At 39.1% G+C, this 19,501-nt stretch overlaps 1 protein-coding gene across 2 annotated transcripts in view; it reads left to right on the forward strand.

Annotated features, from left to right (window-relative positions):
- Positions 1-2,166: 2,166 nt before the first annotated feature.
- supt6h (SPT6 homolog, histone chaperone and transcription elongation factor) overlaps positions 2,167-19,501 on the forward strand; it is a 19,925-nt gene continuing 2,590 nt past the window's right edge. Inside the window, exons 1-34 of one of the 2 annotated variants that reach the window (XM_037687934.1) lie at positions 2,167-2,217; positions 3,209-3,319; positions 3,393-3,566; positions 5,187-5,260; positions 5,460-5,637; positions 5,728-5,809; positions 5,918-6,173; positions 6,253-6,354; positions 10,119-10,232; positions 10,349-10,438; positions 11,350-11,492; positions 11,637-11,779; positions 11,914-12,021; positions 12,120-12,400; positions 12,493-12,647; positions 12,972-13,167; positions 13,300-13,439; positions 13,589-13,706; positions 13,814-13,890; positions 14,128-14,263; positions 14,396-14,533; positions 14,773-14,940; positions 15,049-15,176; positions 16,071-16,278; positions 16,456-16,603; positions 16,730-16,872; positions 16,961-17,101; positions 17,208-17,403; positions 17,529-17,674; positions 17,860-17,952; positions 18,079-18,192; positions 18,285-18,409; positions 19,164-19,276; positions 19,354-19,431. In XM_037687934.1, coding sequence (XP_037543862.1) covers positions 3,220-3,319; positions 3,393-3,566; positions 5,187-5,260; positions 5,460-5,637; positions 5,728-5,809; positions 5,918-6,173; positions 6,253-6,354; positions 10,119-10,232; positions 10,349-10,438; positions 11,350-11,492; positions 11,637-11,779; positions 11,914-12,021; positions 12,120-12,400; positions 12,493-12,647; positions 12,972-13,167; positions 13,300-13,439; positions 13,589-13,706; positions 13,814-13,890; positions 14,128-14,263; positions 14,396-14,533; positions 14,773-14,940; positions 15,049-15,176; positions 16,071-16,278; positions 16,456-16,603; positions 16,730-16,872; positions 16,961-17,101; positions 17,208-17,403; positions 17,529-17,674; positions 17,860-17,952; positions 18,079-18,192; positions 18,285-18,409; positions 19,164-19,276; positions 19,354-19,431 — 4,606 coding nt within the window. In that variant the 5' untranslated portion in view covers positions 2,167-2,217; positions 3,209-3,219. Of the gene's footprint in view, positions 2,298-3,208; positions 3,320-3,392; positions 3,567-5,186; positions 5,261-5,459; positions 5,638-5,727; positions 5,810-5,917; positions 6,174-6,252; positions 6,355-10,118; positions 10,233-10,348; positions 10,439-11,349; positions 11,493-11,636; positions 11,780-11,913; positions 12,022-12,119; positions 12,401-12,492; positions 12,648-12,971; positions 13,168-13,299; positions 13,440-13,588; positions 13,707-13,813; positions 13,891-14,127; positions 14,264-14,395; positions 14,534-14,772; positions 14,941-15,048; positions 15,177-16,070; positions 16,279-16,455; positions 16,604-16,729; positions 16,873-16,960; positions 17,102-17,207; positions 17,404-17,528; positions 17,675-17,859; positions 17,953-18,078; positions 18,193-18,284; positions 18,410-19,163; positions 19,277-19,353; positions 19,432-19,501 lie in introns of both variants that reach the window. The other variant, XM_037687935.1, reaches the window with a different exon arrangement.

The following is a 19,501-nucleotide window of genomic DNA, read 5'->3' on the forward strand; positions in this document are numbered from 1 at the left end:
TATATATATATTGTTTCCTTTCTTCTCTTTTTAAGACTAGGCTTAAGACTTCCCTCTTTGATAAATCCTAAAGTTATGGTTGGCTGTTATGCTGCCATATATTTACTTACTATATACTTACTGGAGGACAAATTGACCACATTTCTTATAATGAATTGTTACAATTGAATAGTTTTCATTTGAAATTATTAGGCCCGAGCAGCTAAGCGCTGCGAGGGCCTATTGTAATTTATATTGTAACTTGTGATTCTTGTTCGCCATTGAGTATCTGTTTCTCCTCCCTGTCTTCTCAAATCCAGCTGGTTTCATTGAGGGAGTTTTTCCATTTCTCCTGTTGCCTTCATGCTTGCTCAAGATGAGAGTCTGTGATGAAGTTAAACTCAAAGCAGTCTGCTCCTCAGATGATTAATGTTATTAACTTACGAATGTTTCTGTACAGTGCCCTGAGATAACTTCAAGGTTCTTTAATGTCATTCACATGCGGTACATGAGGTGGAACGAAATTGTTTACGCAAGGTCCCAGTTACACCCCAAAATAGCAAAAATATAATGTATAAAAAGAAACAGTATACAAGGATCTAAGATATATGCTAAACAATAATAATGTACAAATGTGGGAGTGGTGGCGCAGAGGTTAGAGAAGGTGTGCCTGTGATCAGAAGATCATCGGTTCAACTCCCGGTACCCACATCCAAATGTGGGTGGGATAGGTGAAGCACCCACACCAGCTCACCCTCATTTGCCTCACTCTGGGCTCTTGAGCAAGGCCCTTAACCCCAACCATCTGCTCCCCTCTCTGCTCCACACAGAGGGCTATGGTAGCTCGGTGATCTGTGGTTGCGTCAGGAAGGACATCCGGCATAAAAATAAATGCCAAATCTTCTTCTGACTTATTTCACTGTGGCAACTCCTGAAGAAGGGAGCATCAGCAATAAATAAAAATTAAATACAGTGTATAAAAGCAGCCTCAACATGGCACTTCTGTTGTGGCTTGGTGCTACGTATGAATTGAATTCTCTCATCTGTGCTAAAGACTATCATTTTAAGAACATGATGTAACTTTGAGAGATAGAAGTTTAAAATAAAACAAAATAAATTGTTTATATCTACACACATTTTGACAAATGTGAGTTAAAATGTATACGCCAAAAAAAGTGATCGCAGCAGTACCAAAATGCTTTTTTAAAATTTTTATTTAGGTCTATGTTTTATGTAATAAGTTTAATTTTGCTGAAGATTTTACTGAAGCCTGCAAATTTTTTTGTTTTACAATATTGCTATCTATCTATCTGTCTGTCTGTCTGTCTGAGACTTTATGTCGGTCTGAGCCAGTCATTACTGACTCGACTTCAGCTGGTTCAGAACGCAGCTGCCCGCCTTTTAACTGGTACCAAAAAACGAGAACACATCACCCCTGTTTTAGAATCACTACATTGGCTCCCGGTTCGCTTCAGGATTAATTTTAAGGTTCTTTTATTTGTTTTCAAATGTCTTCATGGTCTCGCCCCACAGTATCTGTCCGACCTGCTCCAGCTGTACACTCCTTCTCGCTCTCTCAGGTCAGCAGATCAGCTGCTGCTGGTCGTCCCAAGGTCCAACAGGAGACTGAGAGGTGACCGAGCGTTCTCAGTCGCTGCCCCTAAACTGTGGAACGAGCTGCCTCTGCATGTCAGACAAGCTGGCTCACTTCCTGTTTTTAAGTCTTCTCTGAAGACACATCTTTTCTCTTTGGCTTTTACTTCAGTTTGAAATGTTGGTTTTAATGACTCTAAGTTATTTGTTTTATTTTATTTGTTATCTTTATTTTATTTCATATTTTTAACGTGTGGGTTTTTTATGTTTTTGTATGTCCTAGTGTACAGCACTTTGGTCAACAGTGTTGTTTTAAAGTGCTCTATAAATAAAGTTGTATTGTATTGTATTGTATTGAGAGAAATCAGTTTATGGAAGCAAAAAGATTGCAGATTTTTCAATTTTCTCTTATGAGTAATCTGTCAGGTATTGGCTAAAACCGGCATTTCTAAATTTTCATTTGCACTTTGAATACTTGTTTTGTGTTCTGTTCGTTTTGTTTATTTCTTGCACTACACAATATTCCACTTCGGGGCGGTAATGCGCCTAAAGCGGTTGCGGTTTTTTTTTTTTTTGTCCTAAAGAAGAAGAAACGAATTCCGCCGGAAATTATCACGCTGCTTGTTGTCGGCCATCTTTACTAGTGTAAGCTCGAAAACACAAAACACAACACAAGTGATTTACAATTATAATTGTATTCGGATTATATCATCACACTGAGGCGTGTAAGTTGAATTCACTGCGGTCTTTTTTTTGAGAGGAATGTTCAAATGATGTTTAGCTAACGTTCGTTTGAGCTGTTTGTTGTACGGCTAAAGCCAAGCTAGCATTCAAGGTGGGTTTAGGCCTTGGTTTTCTTTAATGCAACTGGCTTCGGACGTGGTAAAACATAATTTTTATTGCTAACTGTATCTATCCTTTTAATAAAAAGGTCGACGTAATAACTAAATGGTTATAATAATAAACTAAATACTTAAAACTTTGATGCTAGCTAAGTTGCTAATGCTGCTACATGGATTAGCAACATGAGATTTTTAGCTCACAAAAGGGTGGTGACTGTTGTTAAGCGGTATTGCGCATGGTTTTCGTGAAAGTAGCATTTTGGTTGACATCAGCCAACAATATTTAATTATCTAAATAACGTTAGACAACATAAACATGGAAGCAGCTTACCTGTTGTTAATTTCCTTCGGTGTGTACGCATTGCGACATACTGGTTACATATGTTGTTACGCAGATGTGAAGTTGTGGAGTGGAAAAGCACTAACATTTTGGTTACAAACACATCCCTACAATATTCTTGATATCAACTTGTTTGCGTAAAAACTGTACAATCAGATAAATAATGTACATATGTGATTTACTGTCTACCTATGTCTCAGTATTAAGAGAACAGGTAGTATTAAACTTAAAATAATCCTTGGTTTGAACGAGACTGTACACATATGACATGTATAAGCTCTAACAAAGATTCTTGAATTTTTTATTTGCTACTTTAAGCCATTAGTAACGTTTAGATTACGGTACATATCTTAATGTGAAAGTTTAAACTGGTATTTTATAGGTGTGGGAGAACACCGTAGTATGTTATGTTAAGAAAGTCTGCTAAAAGCATCTTGAACATGTTTTTTTTTAGGAAGACTCGTGATGTCAGACTTTATTGATAGCGAAGCAGAGGAGTCAGAGGAGGAGTTTGAAGAGAAGGACCTTAAACCAAAGAAGACCCAAAGGTTTCTAGAAGAAGAAGGTAGATCTGAGTGCCTTAGCCTTGTGGGTGTGTTTCACCTGCTGGCCTTTTGACCACTGTCATTTAACAACAGATGAAGAAGATGACGCGGACAACCCAGAGGAGCAGGATGAACACGGAAATTTGCGTGGACTGATCGATGATGGAGATGATGAAGGAGAGGAGGAGGAAGAAGAAGTGAGGAAAAGTGGAAGTGCAGCGGGAAGTGACTCTGAAGAGGAAGTGAGGCATCGTCGTAAAAAGCGCAGTAAGTTCTCCGGGTGTTATTTTCAAAAGTTGTTACATTCAGCTTCTACACTTTGAAGACTTCAAGCATAAATAGTCTACTAAACCTTTTGTTTTAGCTTGTTTGTTTGCATATTATCAACCTTATTCCTAGCCCCCGTGCTGCCTTGCGTGAATTATGGGTGCGACTTCCAGCGCGGACCAGAACCAGCATTTATTTATGTGTGAACAGTATTAGCAAATGTAGTTTCTCCAAGCACTGTGCATTTAATTGAAACATGTAGGAACACTGCCTGTATGAGCTCAAACAGGACAATATAATCATACCACTGCCTGCTGAGGACGAGGGATGGGAGAACGACCTGAAGAAGTGGCTGCAGATTACACCTAGTAGCATATTTAGCTACTTTAATGACTCGGCTGCTTCCGACGGTAAAGCGATGAACAACCTGAAAATCTCTAAAGTGTATTAGTATCTACACAGTAATAAGGTAGCTCATGTTTTGTTAAAAAAGGCAGGACACAATTTTATTTACCTTAAAGCAGACATAGAGCCCAGCCAAAGCTTTAAAATCCAGCATCAACGAGCTTGGGTTAATTGCAGAGAAAACTGTAATACCAAAGACTAACAAATACTATAATGCTGTGCCCTCCATACATTTGAAATCATACCTGATGTTCTTGTCACTGTTTTCAGTCCTTCGGAGGGTCCAGCGTCTCCGGTTGTTTATTGTAGCCCAGCCACAAAGTAGGATGCAGGTTTTCCTCCGTCAGCCGTTTGTCAACAAAGTGAAATGAGCGCACACACAGCATTTTGGGTGGTTTCTTCAAGTTCAGATTTTTCAGACACATTATTCATAATTTCTTATCTGTGGGTTGGCAGTGGAAACCATACCACTTTTCACAGGAACACTTATTTTTTTGGTTTGTTTTGGGTCCGTGTTCAAAACACTGTTGTTGTAGCCACTGATTTAGTTTGATCTGGTTGTTCATGCAGCCGCGAACAATACAACAGGTATCTGAACTCTGCAAGGCTTTTTTAGTAATTTTTTTGGTTGTTAAATAAATGTCAACAAAAACAGCATTTTATATCCTAAACTGAATACAAATTACTTTAAAATGAACCGTGGTCCATGCTACGCTACCAGTGCTTACTGCTACTTCTGGTGTCTGACAGGAAGTTGTACCCATAATCATTTATACAGTGAAGCACCCAGGAATAAGGTGGATATGTCATATTCACTAATATCCTCCTTTGACTCATCAAAGGTTACAGTGATACTGTCGCATCTTTTAAATAAACAAAAGACTATCCCCAATTCTTTTTTCTCTTAAGGGTTTTATTTTTTCATTATGAATAATTGTAGAGGGAAATTCTTCTGTTTTATAGTGGAATGTTTGTATGAAATATGAATGTGTAAAAGATGTATGACACCCAACAAATAATTCTTCAGAGCTTTCACAGCAAATGAGTGTATAAATAGCAATGTTTTCCTGCTACTCTGTAGGCTCAATGTCTACGTTTTCCATCTTATTATTAGAAGTCTCATTAGAAAATTGTGTCTGAGTGTTGGGCATTTCAATAGTGTAAGTTTGGGGTATCGTAAAGCTTTTTTCTGTTACTAAGATTTTGTATTTACAGGAACTGATGACGACTTGGATGATGATGATCTTGACCTCATTGAGGAAAACTTGGGTGTCAAAGTGAAAAGGAGAGTAAGTGTCATTATAAACAAGTACATCCACCCCCTGCCCCCGTGTCTATAAAATCTACCATGGAGTTTTAGACTCAGATTATGCTGGAGTTCAGACAAGTTTGATGTGTTTTTATGATTCATATGTGTATGTGTGTGTGTGTGTGTGTGTGTGTATTATATGCTTATTGCATTGATAATGTGTCTATCTTGTGTTGTAGAAGAAGAAATACGATCGTGTAAAAACACTGGATGATGACGACGACGATGACGAGAAGGACTTGATCGAAAATGAGATCTTTGACAGGGAGGGTGAAGGTGACCTGGAGGAAGGCGAGGCTGTTGATGAGCCTCTTCGACATCCAGAAGATGAGGAAGAAGGAGAGGATGAAGAGTCAGGTTGGCAGAAAGATTACTGGACCAGTTTTAAAATAAGCAAGTAATGGCAGAATAAACATTGCCATTTAAATGTGCATGTTCTTTCTACAGATATAGATGATTTTATTGTGGATGATGATGGCCAACCCATCACCAAAAAGAGAGGCAAGAAGTTCTCGGGATACACTGATGCGTGAGTTTTGAAATTATTTTTGATTTTTCACTGAAAACCTATTTCATCGATCAAATTCTATTTTCTGTACATGTGAATGGTTACAGATCTTCATTCCTTTTTGTACAGAGCCCTTCAGGAAGCTCAGGAGATTTTTGGTGGCGACTTCGATTTTGCTGACTTTGATGTGGATGCCTATGATCAGGGTGAGGAGGAGGAAGAAGATCAAGATGAAGAAAGCTGGGATCGACCCAAAAAACAGACTAAGAGGAGGCTTGGGAGAAAGAGCATCTTTGAGCTCTATGAGCCCAGCGAGCTGGAAAGCAGTCATATGACTGACCAAGATAATGAGATCCGGTCCACAGACATGCCTGAGAGGTTCCAGGTGTGTGTCTGTTGGTTAAATAACAGTGAACATATTTCTTCTGTATGTGTGTGACACTAGGAATTGTCTTGTGTTGCAGTTGAGATCCATCCCTGTTAAATCTGCTGAGGAGGATGAGTTGGAAGAAGAAGCGGAGTGGATCTTCAGACATGGGTTCTCCACTCTAACCATCTCCATGCAGGTACAGACCAAACTCCTTTATATTCACTGCCTTCTCGGCTGGTGACAATTTCACCTTCTGCTCAAGTGTCTGGCATCGCTTACTCTTTACTATTCCCCCCCAAACACCCCACCTGGAGTCAATCGACGCGCCAGTGCGTGATAGTCACATGACTAATTTCAGTCGCTCTAGCGGGAAAGGCACAGTCTCATAGATGCCATTTAATTTGTCAGAAGTACAGACTTTAATATACACAACAGTTTTCAATTTTGTTGATAGGCCAAGTAAAATCAGAGTTTATGATAAATAATCCACGCCACATCTTTTTTTGAAAGTCATTTTCATATCTGAAGTGCGTTAGAGTGAGAGGCTGTGGCAAAGATAGGCTGTCTCTGGGACAAAACGCCCCCATCATGGTCTGCTTTCACCTCCCATGCCCCCGAACAGATAAACAACTTCCCCTCTCCTTTCCGACGGGGGCTCAAAATTATTTGTCAAGCACCAAAAAATCTACAAGATGAAGAAGATAAAGATGCGGAAGTTGAATGGAGTTCAGCACGATAAAGTCAACGACAGCGGGAGTGAGTCATGAGATTTGAGAGATCTGTGATATTTAGTGTGTTTGGATTTAATAGTTAGAGTGTAACTTAGTGTGTTTAGTGTTTAGTCGGTTCTATTGTGTTTGAATCAAAACAATGAGACAATTTTTGAATGTGAGGCTGATAGAACTGTGGACCCAGGGGAGGACGGAACCGCTGAGTCAGAACCTCTCAGACAGAGGAGAGGATCATGAAGGAGAAAAATAGATTCTAAGTCAGACAGTGTGGACTTGTTAATGAAAAGGGTGATCTTGATTTGTTTTAGAAGAGGAAAGAGAGGAAGAGCAGACTGAGCCCCACTAGGAGGTCTGACTCTGCAGAGGAGAGGTGTCCAGAACCCCTCTGAGTGGGCCAACAGAACCAGTCAGAGTTTCTTTATTGTCGTTCGCACCTAATGTGGTACATGTGGTGGAGCGAAATTATGTACACAGGGTCCCGGTTACATCCAACAATAAAATGTAAAAGAAAAACAACAACAAGACCAGGCATCAGTTCTGAGCTCTGGAGAACAGAGGAGGATGTGGCTGTTGACCCAGAGGGCATACTAATGGAGGAAAATACCCTTTTTTTAATTACCGTAAAATAAACATTTTGTCAATAAAAAAAAACAGCGTAGAGTTTTTAAACAAAAAAACAAATGGTTCAAATAAAAAAGGCATTTAAATGAGAAATATTTATTTCAGGCTGAGACAGCTCTAAAATACTTGACTATTTTTTGTAGAAAAAAAATTAAACTAGTATTTTCAAGCAGTTAAATAAGATGGTTGATTTTCCCCCTGAGGAACACAAATAGTCATAAAGTTAAAGGGTTGAAACCGTCTTAATCAAATGTTCACAATGTGATGCTTTTGATGTCGATCAGATTTCATGGTCTTGTCTGTAGTTACAGAAAACAAGAAGTTTTTGAGCTGCGTGCATTCAGCTGGGACTGCTGCAAGATAAAAGAATATAGATAAATTCACTGTGAAATAATTCTTTATTAGATTCTTGAAAATGTATGTTATTTCGCTTTACAAAATTGATTTGCTGCTGATGATTATGAATTCATAACTCTTGTCATGCCTGTGATGCTGGGAAGGCATTTTCATCAGTGATCAGTTTAAACAGTCTGTGTTCACCAACACTTTCACTGCACAGAACATCCCTGTTGTTGTTGGGAAACGGCTCCAGCCTCCTACTCTGAGCCGTTAGCCTCCTACTCAATAAGTTATTGAGAAGGCTGCATACAAACTAAGAATATTTATCTCCTTGTTTTTTTCAGACATCATACCATAGAGTTATCTAATACCACTAAATTGTGCAATGCTCATTCCGCCCATTGTTTACAGTTGTGACATTGTGGAGAAGCTAAGATGGCGTCCAAAACTGACAAAAACAGCAAGCCTAACTGAATCTGTGTCACAAATCATTTTTTTTACATCTTTACAATAACAGTATATTTCGTAATTAATCTTAATTTCATTCAACAGTCATGTAAAACAGCTTAATGTTATATGAGGAAATATATTGTGTATAACTAATGACGTCTGAACTAGACCTGAAGTCGGTCAATAATTAATGACTGGCTTCTCTGAAGACTTTTTAACTAGTTGAATAAGATTTTCAAATTGTTTACATGTAGGCACTACTAACTGCAGCTAATTGCAGTGATGCGTGTTTCCCGAGGGGCAATTAGTTTCACAGTCAGTAGATGTGTACATATACACACACATGCACATACACATATACACATATATACATACGCATACATATATATATATATATACACACAAGACATTAAGACATTAAAGTAACAGTATTGATATTAGTGTTCATTGAGAAACCTGATTGCTACAGGAATGATAGAGTTTTTCAGTCTGTTTGTTCTAGATCTGGGCTGCAGAAACCTGCGTCCAGATGGAAGCAACCTGAACTCATCATGGAGTGGATGATCAGGATCTGCCAGAATCTGTCTGGCCTTATTCACTGACCTCACCTTGTGTAGGTCAGCGAGGTTCCGTAGGTCTATGCCAGCAGTTTTGCTGCATATCCTGACAATCCCCGAGAGTTTGCTCCTGTTCTTACATGTCAAAAGTCCAAACCAACAGATGAAGGTAAAGGTTAAAATAGACTCAATAAAACATGAATAAAACATTCTCATAAAAGTTGAATCAACATTAAAACCACAAAGCTTCCGATAAACATACATTCTTTGGTGGGTCTTTTTACAAAGTGAGTTCACATGGAGGTCAAAGGTCAGTTTATCATCAAGAACAAATCTACTGACATGAAAGGAGACGTGTTGATGTTTTCATTCTTCTGTTGCTATATCCTTAGCACACACAGCTTTCTGGCATTTTTGCATACATTCTAATATTACATTATTATTAACATTATTATATTACATATCTTTTATTATTGTTTTTGACATTTTTTACATAGGCTGGCTTTTTAGTCAAAACGCCAAGTGCAAACGTTAGACTGTTTAGGTAATGGCCGCCGTTGCTGCAGTGAATCACAAGGTGATGTGACCAGAACGTCCTCTAGTGCAGGGGTCCCCAACCATTTTGCACCATGGACCAGTTTTATGCAGGACATTCTTTCCACAGACTGGCTGTGGGAGAGGGGGTTGGGGGCGGGGGTCACACGCATAACAATACACAATAAAGTGCATCATAATTAAATTAAGTTATTACCTATAGTTTAAATGTAATTATAATTTCATAATCTGAGCATGTGACTCACCTGATGTGATGAACCCATAATTGAAGTTTGACTCTTGGTTTTTTTTTTAAATGCAGCTTTATTTTGGTGTCAGGAGCCTTCTGCGGTCTCATCATTAGGCCTTCTCATTTTTTCAAAGAAACTCTCCAGAGACATTTGTTGTTTACTCAATTTGCTGAAGTTAGTTTGAGGGCCTACTAGCGTACGAAAAATACTGCGATAATCAAGCAAGTGCCAAAATTGCATGGGCAGAAGTGGCGAATTTTTAAAAATAAAATACCATACCGACTAACAAAAATAGGGGAAAAAATCGTTTTTTTTTTGTTTTTTTTTTTTCTTTATGGCTCGGTTCTTGTCCCCAGCCCGGCGGTTGGGACCCCTTCTCTAGTGTTTTATTTAACTATACATCATACTTATTATGGTTCTTTGTTTTGTTTATCATAATTTTTGTTCTCTTTTTATTTCCAATTATTTCCATGACAGGAAAGCACAGATTATCTTGACAGAGGATCAACAACAAACTTCAGTAGGAAGGGGCCCAGCACCATCGCCAAGATCAAAGAGGCTCTCAACTTCATGAGGAATCAACTTCTTGAGGTACAGTTTTATTCGATTATCAAGCTTCAAGGCTTTTGCAGTCTGTTGGGATACCTTAAATCTTGGACATAGATCATTTTATGTAAATCCAGTTGCCTTTTTTTTGTTTTTGTCAGGTTCCATTCATAGCCTTCTACAGAAAAGAGTACGTGGAGCCAGAACTAAATATCAACGATCTGTGGAAGGTGTGGCAGTGGGATGAAAAGGTATGCCTTATTTATCTAAAGAGCTTTGAGTCTCTACACTAAAACTTTCAGTAACTTCTGTAATCATTTGGACAGTATTTGTGCTCTTAACTGTCAAATCATTTGCTTCTGTCATTTTAATGTACAAATTCCATCTCAGGTTTCTTGCGAGTAATAAACTTAGTCCTTTACACATTTTTGTGCTAATTTGTTTGGATTTTATTTTATTTTTTAAAACAGCAAGACCAGTGGAATGAGTTTAAGCATCTATTTCAAAAACAAATTATAATTATCATATTCACAAGATTATAATTGCTTTAAATATAATTCAGGTGTGTGGAAGAAGTAACAAAATGTCAGCCAGAACTCAGTAAAGGTTTTGAAAACTTCAAAAGAAAAAAAGTAAGCGTTCTCAAATACACTTTTGTCATATTTAATGTAACTTATATATGACTTGAAAGACTCGGTGTGTGCATTAAAAGTACATTTGCAAAGTTAAGTTTCCAAAATAATATCCTGATGCATGCTCAATAATCCAGGTAGAAAAATCCAAAAAAGTTAAGTCTGGTCCTCTGGACATTCAAAAAACAAAACAAAGCAAAACAAACCAAAAAAATAAATAAAAACGTTTCGTCTTTCATCCAAAAGACTTCCTCTGTCTCAGAGGAAGACTTTCGGATGAAAGACGAAACGTTTCTACGTTTTTGTTGTTGTTGTTGTTTTGCTTTGTTTTGTTTTTTGAATGTCCAGAGGACCAGACTTAACTTTTTTGGATTTCCAAAATAATGAAACTTTTATTTAATCTGAAGCATTTTCCTATCTCACTGATTTTAAAATTGTGAGGTTAAAAAAGTTGCTGTAAATCAATTGATTTTAGTGTCTTGATTGTCCCACCATTATTTTCTTGTCTTACACTCTTCCTCTTTCAACAGTGGACTCAGCTGAAGACCAGGAAACAGAACCTGACCCGGCTGTTTCAGAAGATGCAGGCCTTCCAGTTTGAGCAGATTTCTGCTGATCCTGACAAACCTTTGGCCGATGGCATTCGTCCTTTGGACACGGCTGACATGGAGAGGTACAGTGCCACATCTCTGCAGCCTGACCGTAGTTATGATTACACAAAGAAAAGAGTCGGATAAAATTACCACAAAATCTATAAAAAAAAAATTAATAGTTCCACGTTTTTGTTTAACTCCTTATTATTTATTATGTTTTGAAGGCTGAAAGATGTGCAGACTCTAGAAGAACTGAGCGATGTGTATCATCATTTCTTGCTCTATTATGGACGAGACATCCCCAAGATGCAAAATACTGCAAAAGCCAACAAGAAGAAGCTCAAGAAGATTAAAGTGTCAGAAGATGGTAAAATGGATGATGGCCATTCATAATTATGAGTGGAGTTTTATAGTTTTTTTTGTTGTTTTTTTTGTCTCTGAAAACTCATTAGCCTTTTTTTAATGTTTTTATTTTTTGACCATTTGCTTTTTGATTTCTAGGTGAAGAGGAAGAGCTTGAAGTTGAAGAGGAGGAGGAGCAGAAAGGGCCTGACCTGAAATTGGCATCTCGTAGAGACATGTACAGCGTCTGTCAAAGCGTAGGACTTGGTTAGTCATCTCTTACGCTGGACGTCACAATTTTTGGGTTCACATTTCATTACTGTTACCTCTAAACTTGTTTTTTTTTTTTTTTTTTTTTCCCACAGATGGCCTGGCTAAAAAGTTTGGGTTAACTCCAGAACAGTTTGGAGAGAATCTGAGGGACAGTTACCAACGTCACGAGACAGAGCAGTTCCCTGCCGAGCCACTGGAGCTGGCAAAAGATTATGTTTGCAGTCAGTTCCAGACTCCTGAGGCAGTGCTGGAAGGAACCAGGTATATGGTCGCCATGCAGATTGCTCGGGAACCTCTAGTCAGACACGTTCTTCGTCAGACCTTCCAGGAGAGGGCCAAGATCAACATCAAACCTACGAAGAAGGGCAAAAAGGTATGGAAAGATTTCAATGCAGAGATATACTGGAAGCATGTATATCTTCACAATAAATTACTTTTCTAAATGCAACCTTTTTATTCCAATAGGAGATAGACGAGGCTCACTTTGCATATTCCTTCAAGTATCTAAAGAATAAGGCTGTAAAAGAGCTGAATGGGGATCAGTTTTTGAAGATGTGTCTGGCAGAGGAGGAGGGCCTTCTTTCCATTGATGTCTGTATAGATCTAATAGGTGTCAAAGGGTAAGTAGACATTGATCATTTTGATTATTTTCTTAGTGAATATTCCCAATTTTATTTAATTTGTAATTTTAAATAGACTTTATGGATACTGTTCGTTTTCTTTGCCATTTATTTTATTAAACTAGTTCCAACATGTCATTAATTAGCAAACATCCTGTAGAACCAATTAAGTATGTGTTCAGAGTTTAATTTCTTTCAAATATAAACAGAAGCTCGATATGTTATTTATTGTTCTGTCAGTAAACTGTACTGCTTTTAGTTGTGACTGGAAATGTTAAAGTTCTCTTTTCTCCAAACACTTTTTGTTTCTCTTCTGTTTCTCAGCTATGCCGGGGACCAAACATACTTCGATGAGATCAAGCAGTTCTACTACAGAGACGAGTTCAGTCACCAGGTCCAGGAGTGGAACAGGCAGCGAACTTTAGCCATAGAGAGATCTCTCAATCAGTTTCTTTACCCTCAGATGGCCAAGGAGTTAAAAAGCAAACTGATAACTGAAGCTAAAGAGAGCATTGTTAAGGTAATTTGTTGTAAAATTTACCATAATAGTTTTCCATTTCACTATAAAATAATCATCACGGCAAATTCACATTTGTGTAATTTATATCTGTGTAACCTGTTAACTCATTAGGTTTGTCTTTTGTCGTTAAAGTCTTGCTGTCGCCGGTTGTACAACTGGCTTAAGGTGGCTCCATACAGGCCAGATCAACAGGTTGAGGAAGATGACGACCTGATGGATGAGAGTCAGGGAAAAGGCATACGAGTGCTAGGTGTTGCCTTCGCACCCAGCAGGTATGTTTACTGCAGAATATTTCTCTATGCAGGGTTTTTGGTACTAACAGAACTGTGTGTAAAACAGTATTTACTGTGCTCGTATAGTTAAAGAAAAACGTGTTTTTGTGACAGTTTTATTAGTTTTGTTGTGATCTTTGCTCTGACAGAGACACGCCAGTTTTCTGTGCTTTGATCAATGGGGATGGAGAGGTGGTGGACTTCATTCGTTTGCCTTACTTCATGAAGAGAAGGAACGCCTTTAGAGAAGAAGAAAGAGAGAGAAAGGTACAGACTTTAGTACTGTGCAATTTGCAGATGTGTTTGTGGATAAACAGCCAAAATAAATCAGTCACTATATCTCTGAGACATGTACTACTTTGTACTATCTACAGGCACATGACATTGAAAATCTTAAGAGGTTTCTCTCGAGCAAGAAACCTCATGTGGTCGCTGTAGCTGGGGAAAATCGGTAAGAAGTTGATTTGATTTTACTGTATACATGTTTTTAAGCTACACTGTTTTTTTCATAGCATAGCTGTAGTTAAAGCAAAAAAGGTGGTTGAATAATACAGTACAAGCACTCCTCCATCACAGACTTCAGTTAAAATCACTGTATTTGTGTGTGCTGTTAAACCACATGCAGACTTCTAAACTATTTCATTTTGTGCAAATTTTGAAATGTTAAAAACGCTCTGTGTGTGTACAGAGATGCTCAAATGATCATGGAGGATATAAAGAGGACTATCAGTGAACTTGAGCAGGAGTCGTCTCTTCCTGCTGTGGGAGTGGAACTGGTTGACAATGAACTGGCCACACTTTACATGAACAGCAAGAAGTCAGAGGTAAATTCTATGCTCCGCATTCATCGTGCATACGATTACTAAACACAAAAGAGACTGTGGTTTTAAACAGTTGAACTTGGATCTGAGGTGTGGCTTTCAATCCTCTGAACCTGCTGCTGTCTCTCTCTGCAGACTGATTTTAGGGACTATCCTCCCTTGCTGCGACAGGCTGTCTCAGTAGCCAGAAAGATTCAGGATCCTCTAATAGAATATGCTCAGGTCTGCAGCACTGATGACGACATACTGTGTCTCAAACTACACCCGCTGCAGGTGAGATTGTGTTGAGGGCATTTTTATTGTTATTGTTAGAGCATTAATCTTTCCTCAGAAGCAGCATTACAACAGTTTCTGAGACGTTGATGAAAGGCATTTGGGGCAGTGACTGAATAAATAATAGTTGGATTGTTTGGGCTTATTATTTTCTACCACACAAATTTTATTTGCTAGATTAACCGTAGATTCTTCCCCTGTAAATGTGACGCATCTTTCTAAAACACATTGTTTTCTAGGAACATGTAGTGAAGGAAGATTTGCTCACCGCACTTTACTGTGAATTTATCAACCGTGTCAACGAGGTCGGTGTTGACGTGAACAGGGCGATCGCCCATCCTCATACCCAGAGTTTGGTCCAGTATGTCTGTGGATTGGGGCCGAGGAAGGGTGCCCACCTTCTCAAGGTAGAAATTTGCATGATCATGTGAAGACCTTTCTTCAAAACTGTCAACTTTCATTATAATCCTATATTTGCAAACTATCAAGTCATTGTGTTTATTTTATTGGTGCAGATTCTGAAGCAGAACAACACACGTCTGGAAAACAGAACGCAGCTGGTCACCATGTGTCACATGGGACCCAAAGTTTTTATTAACTGTGCTGGTTTCATCAAGATTGACACAGCATCTCTTGGTGACAGGTTGGTACCTTTTAACTTTGGTGTACATCAATAAACCATTCAGATGTTTGCTATATAGTAGTCTCTCACTTATCGCGGGGTTTACCTTCCAGATACCCCCACGATAGGTGAAAATCCGCAAAGTAGGGACGTTATATTTATTTTAGTATTTATATATATTTTAAGGCTTTATAAACCCTTCTCACATTCTTGTAATGTTCTTAACAATGTTCTAAATGCTCTAAAAGAGCACAGCGAAAGAGAGCAGACAGATTGATGCTACGGTTACTGAGCCAATCCCGGGGCCGGACTGGCCATCGGGATCATTGGGACATTTCCTGGTGGCCTGGCCCGCTCAGTGATCACCAAGGGGGACTAAAGGCTCGGTTCGGGTTGCGTTCAATTATTTAAAATAAAGAATCCATGCCTCTCGTGCAGCGCTCTCAGATATAAGACAAATCCTTTGCCCCCTCCTTTCTTTTTCCGAGGCTGTCTAGGAAAATGACAGGAGTGAGGCGTGTGGGGGGTTCAGTCTTATAACTGAGTGTGCCGCATGAGCAGCATGGATTGTTTATTTAAAATAATTGAGCATGACCCAAACTGAACCTTTAGTCCCCCTCGACGATCACTGAGCGGGCCAGGCCACCGGGAAATGTCCCAGTTCTCCCAACGGCCAGTCCAGCCCCTCAGCACAATGCTGTGGTTGATCGCCTTCCATCAATCAGCCAATCGTGTATCGTGTACAATCTTACATTGAAAACCCGCGAAAGAGTGAGTCCTCGACTGGCGAAGTATCGAGGGACTACTGTGTTGTACTTCATAATATGCCATTATTTAACAGGCTAATAAACTAGAACTTGGTATGCTGCTAGTAAATCATAAATCAACCCCCCCACTCCCCAACTCTTCTGACAGTACGGACTCCTACATAGAGGTTCTAGATGGTTCTCGTGTCCACCCCGAGACGTATGAGTGGGCTCGTAAGATGGCTGTCGATGCCCTCGAGTATGATGAGTCTGCAGAAGATGCAAACCCCGCCGGCGCTCTGGAGGAGATCCTGGAAAATCCTGAACGTCTCAAAGATCTGGATCTGGATGCTTTTGCCGAGGAGCTTGAGAGACAGGTCAGTGGGTGTTGGTCAGATTGAAATAAATCAAAATTGAAAGAGAAAAAAATGTCTCATCTTGGAACTTGTCTCTTTTGGCTTAGATCCAAATAAAAAGGGGTTTTAAACACCACATTGTATTTTAGGGATTTTGAAAGTTAACCGAATCTTAATAATGGATGTTTTGTTTTGCAGGGTTATGGCAACAAGGGAATTACACTTTATGACATCCGTGCGGAGCTGAGCTGCAGGTACAAAGACCTCAGAGTTCCCTACAGAGTCCCCAACACTGAGGAGGTCTTCAATCTGCTCACCAAGGAAACTCCAGAAACCTTTTACATTGGTACACATAACGCTGAAGCTCACGTTTTCTTTAGCAGAACTTTTCTAAAGATTAGTATCTTGTAGCTAAACCCATCTGAGAACATTCTTTTCATTTCATTCCTGTCTTTGCCTCATTTTCCTTTAGGTAAGCTAATAACCAGTGTGGTAACTGGTATCGCTCACCGGCGGCCTCAGGGAGAGAGCTATGACCAGGCTATTCGGAACGACTCTACAGGTCTGTGGCAGTGTCCTTTCTGCCAGCAGGACAACTTCCCTGAGCTGAGTGAGGTAACAGATGAGGTTTCTTCATTTCTAAACTTTTTGGACAAAAACAGGCACATTCTCAGAGCTAAAGATCTTATTTTTCTGCCTTTAGGTGTGGAATCATTTTGACAGCGGCTCGTGTCCAGGTCAGGCCATTGGAGTCAGGACCAGATTAGATAATGGTGTCCAGGGATTTATTCCCACCAAGTTTCTCAGTGATAAAGTGGTCAAACATCCAGAGGAGAGGGTCAAGGTAAGGTGTTGCTGGTTACATTTTTATTTATTTTATTAATTAATTGATTGATTGGTTGTATATTTAATTTCACTAACAAAGTTTATATTCTTTCCCTTCCTTTCAGGTGGGCATGACGGTTCACTGCCGCATCATGAAGATCGACATCGAGAAGTTCAACGTCGACCTCACATGCCGCACCTCAGATCTGGGAGACAAGGGCAACGAGTGGAAGCTTCCCAAGGACAGTTACTACGACTTTGACACAGAGGCTGAGGACCAGAAACATGAGGAGGAGCTGAAAAAGAAACAGCAGCGAACTCGTTAGTTTTAAACTGCCTCTTTTTTTTCCCTTGAAATTGATTTGGCTTGCAAAAAGAATTGTTCACTCTTTCATCATTTATCATAACAGATGATTTATGTTCGAGTTTATGCTTTGTCTCCTCAGCATACATAAAGCGTGTGATCGCCCACCCCAACTTCCACAATATTAGTTTTAGCCAGGCTGAGAAGATGATGGAGACTCTGGACCAGGGGGACCTTATCATCAGGCCCAGCAGCAAAGGAGAGAACCATCTCACCGTCACTTGGAAAGTAAGGAAGAGAATGAATTTCAATCCAACTGGAAGATATTTTGGGTGGCTAAAAAAATGTTTTTTTGAAAGTTTATATCTTTATAAATTAAAAAATAATCTTGTAACTATGATAAAAGATGTAAATTACATTTGCAGTTGCTGTGTAAATCTGTGTCTTTTAAAAGTTATTTTTATGTTTCGCAGGTGGCTGATGGCATCTATCAGCATGTAGACGTGAGAGAAGAAGGCAAAGAGAATGCGTTCAGTTTAGGCCACACTCTCTGGATCAATACTGAAGTGAGCCACTTTTTCCCTCTTTAGCAGCAAGTTGTTGTGCTTCTACTCCAACCAGGAAATGTTTTGTGTATCTGTTAGGATTGCTGCATTTTTAATAAGAGCTTGTTTTTTTAAACTTCTCTGAAGGAGTTTGAGGATCTGGATGAAATCACCGCTCGGTATATTCAGCCAATGGCCTCTTTTGCCCGAGATCTGCTCGGACATAAATACTTCCAGGAATGTAACGGAGGAAGCAAAGAGGTGCACGCTGTTCTTTTGTTTTAAAAGTTCTTTGTTTAGTCTCAGTCTCATTGTTGAAGTCTTGACCTGTGTTCTGTTCTCTTCTTTGGTAGAAAATGGAGGAAGTATTGATCAAGTCAAAGAGGGAGAAACCAACATTCATTCCTTACTTTATTTCAGCGTGCAAGGAGCTGCCGGGAAAGTTCATTTTGGGCTACCAGCCTCGTGGGAAACCTCGGTAAGCAGAAGTTATCCTCTGTTTTGATTGGTTGCAATGATGCAATGAGTTAGAAATGTTGGAAGTGGTTAGTAAAAATTGTAAATAAGCTTTCACTGGTTAAACATTCAGAGTTTAAAATGTTCAATAGGGTTGGGCAATATGGACCAAAATTAATATCTCAATATTTTTAAGATGAATGGCGATATACGATATATATCTCGATATTTCACTAAAACAGGACACAGGTGAGGGGCTGGGTTTGTATTCAGTGAGAGAGAGGAGGAGCCGCGTGAAGGCGCAGACTGGGAGAAAAACTGGTGGATTTTCAAGTACAGTTATAACTACGTAGAGTATGAGACTATATTGTTTTATATTGATAGTCTCATTTTATATCGCATATGAAATTATCTTGATATTTTTTTTTAATATTGAGATATCGCCCAGCCCTAATTCTCAATGTAAAAGTTAACAAGTTTAAATAAAATCACATCTTTACACCTCCAAGATAATTAATCTCTCTCTAACTCGAGGCTATTTCTGTGTCTATCCAGTTTTTACCTGATTGGTACAAAAGTTATGGAGAATTATCTTGAATCTTATCAGTGACTTCCTTCTTTTCAACCTAAAACTAATCTGTCAGAGTATACATGTTGTTTAAGGGGCTGTATTTTAGTTGCTTGACAAAGCAGAAAATTAACGTTCTGTGCAGAATAGCAGACTTTTAATTCAGTAATTTTACAAGATTCAAAAATCATTGTTTTTTCTCATTTAGGATTGAGTATGTGACCATCACCCCGGATGGTTTCCGCTACCGTTCACAGATTTTCCCTACAGTGAACGGGCTCTTCCGTTGGTTTAAAGACCATTATCAAGAGCCTGTGCCAGGTATTGATAATTACAGTTGAAAGAGTCTATTAAAGGTTGTGTTTTACTATACACTGACTTTTTCTGTTCCACCAAAGGCATTACTCCTTCGAACAGCAGCCGAACAAGGACTCCTGCATCCCTCAATGCAACTCCAGCCAATATAAATATTGCAGGTGAGTCCAACTTGTTTCCACACATACATTCTGCTGTAGATGTACTTCATTCTGCTGTAGATGTACTTCA

This window comes from Nematolebias whitei, chromosome 14 (genome assembly GCF_014905685.2).
Source record: "Nematolebias whitei isolate Nwh7 chromosome 14, NemWhi1, whole genome shotgun sequence".
NCBI lineage: Eukaryota > Metazoa > Chordata > Actinopteri > Cyprinodontiformes > Rivulidae > Nematolebias > Nematolebias whitei.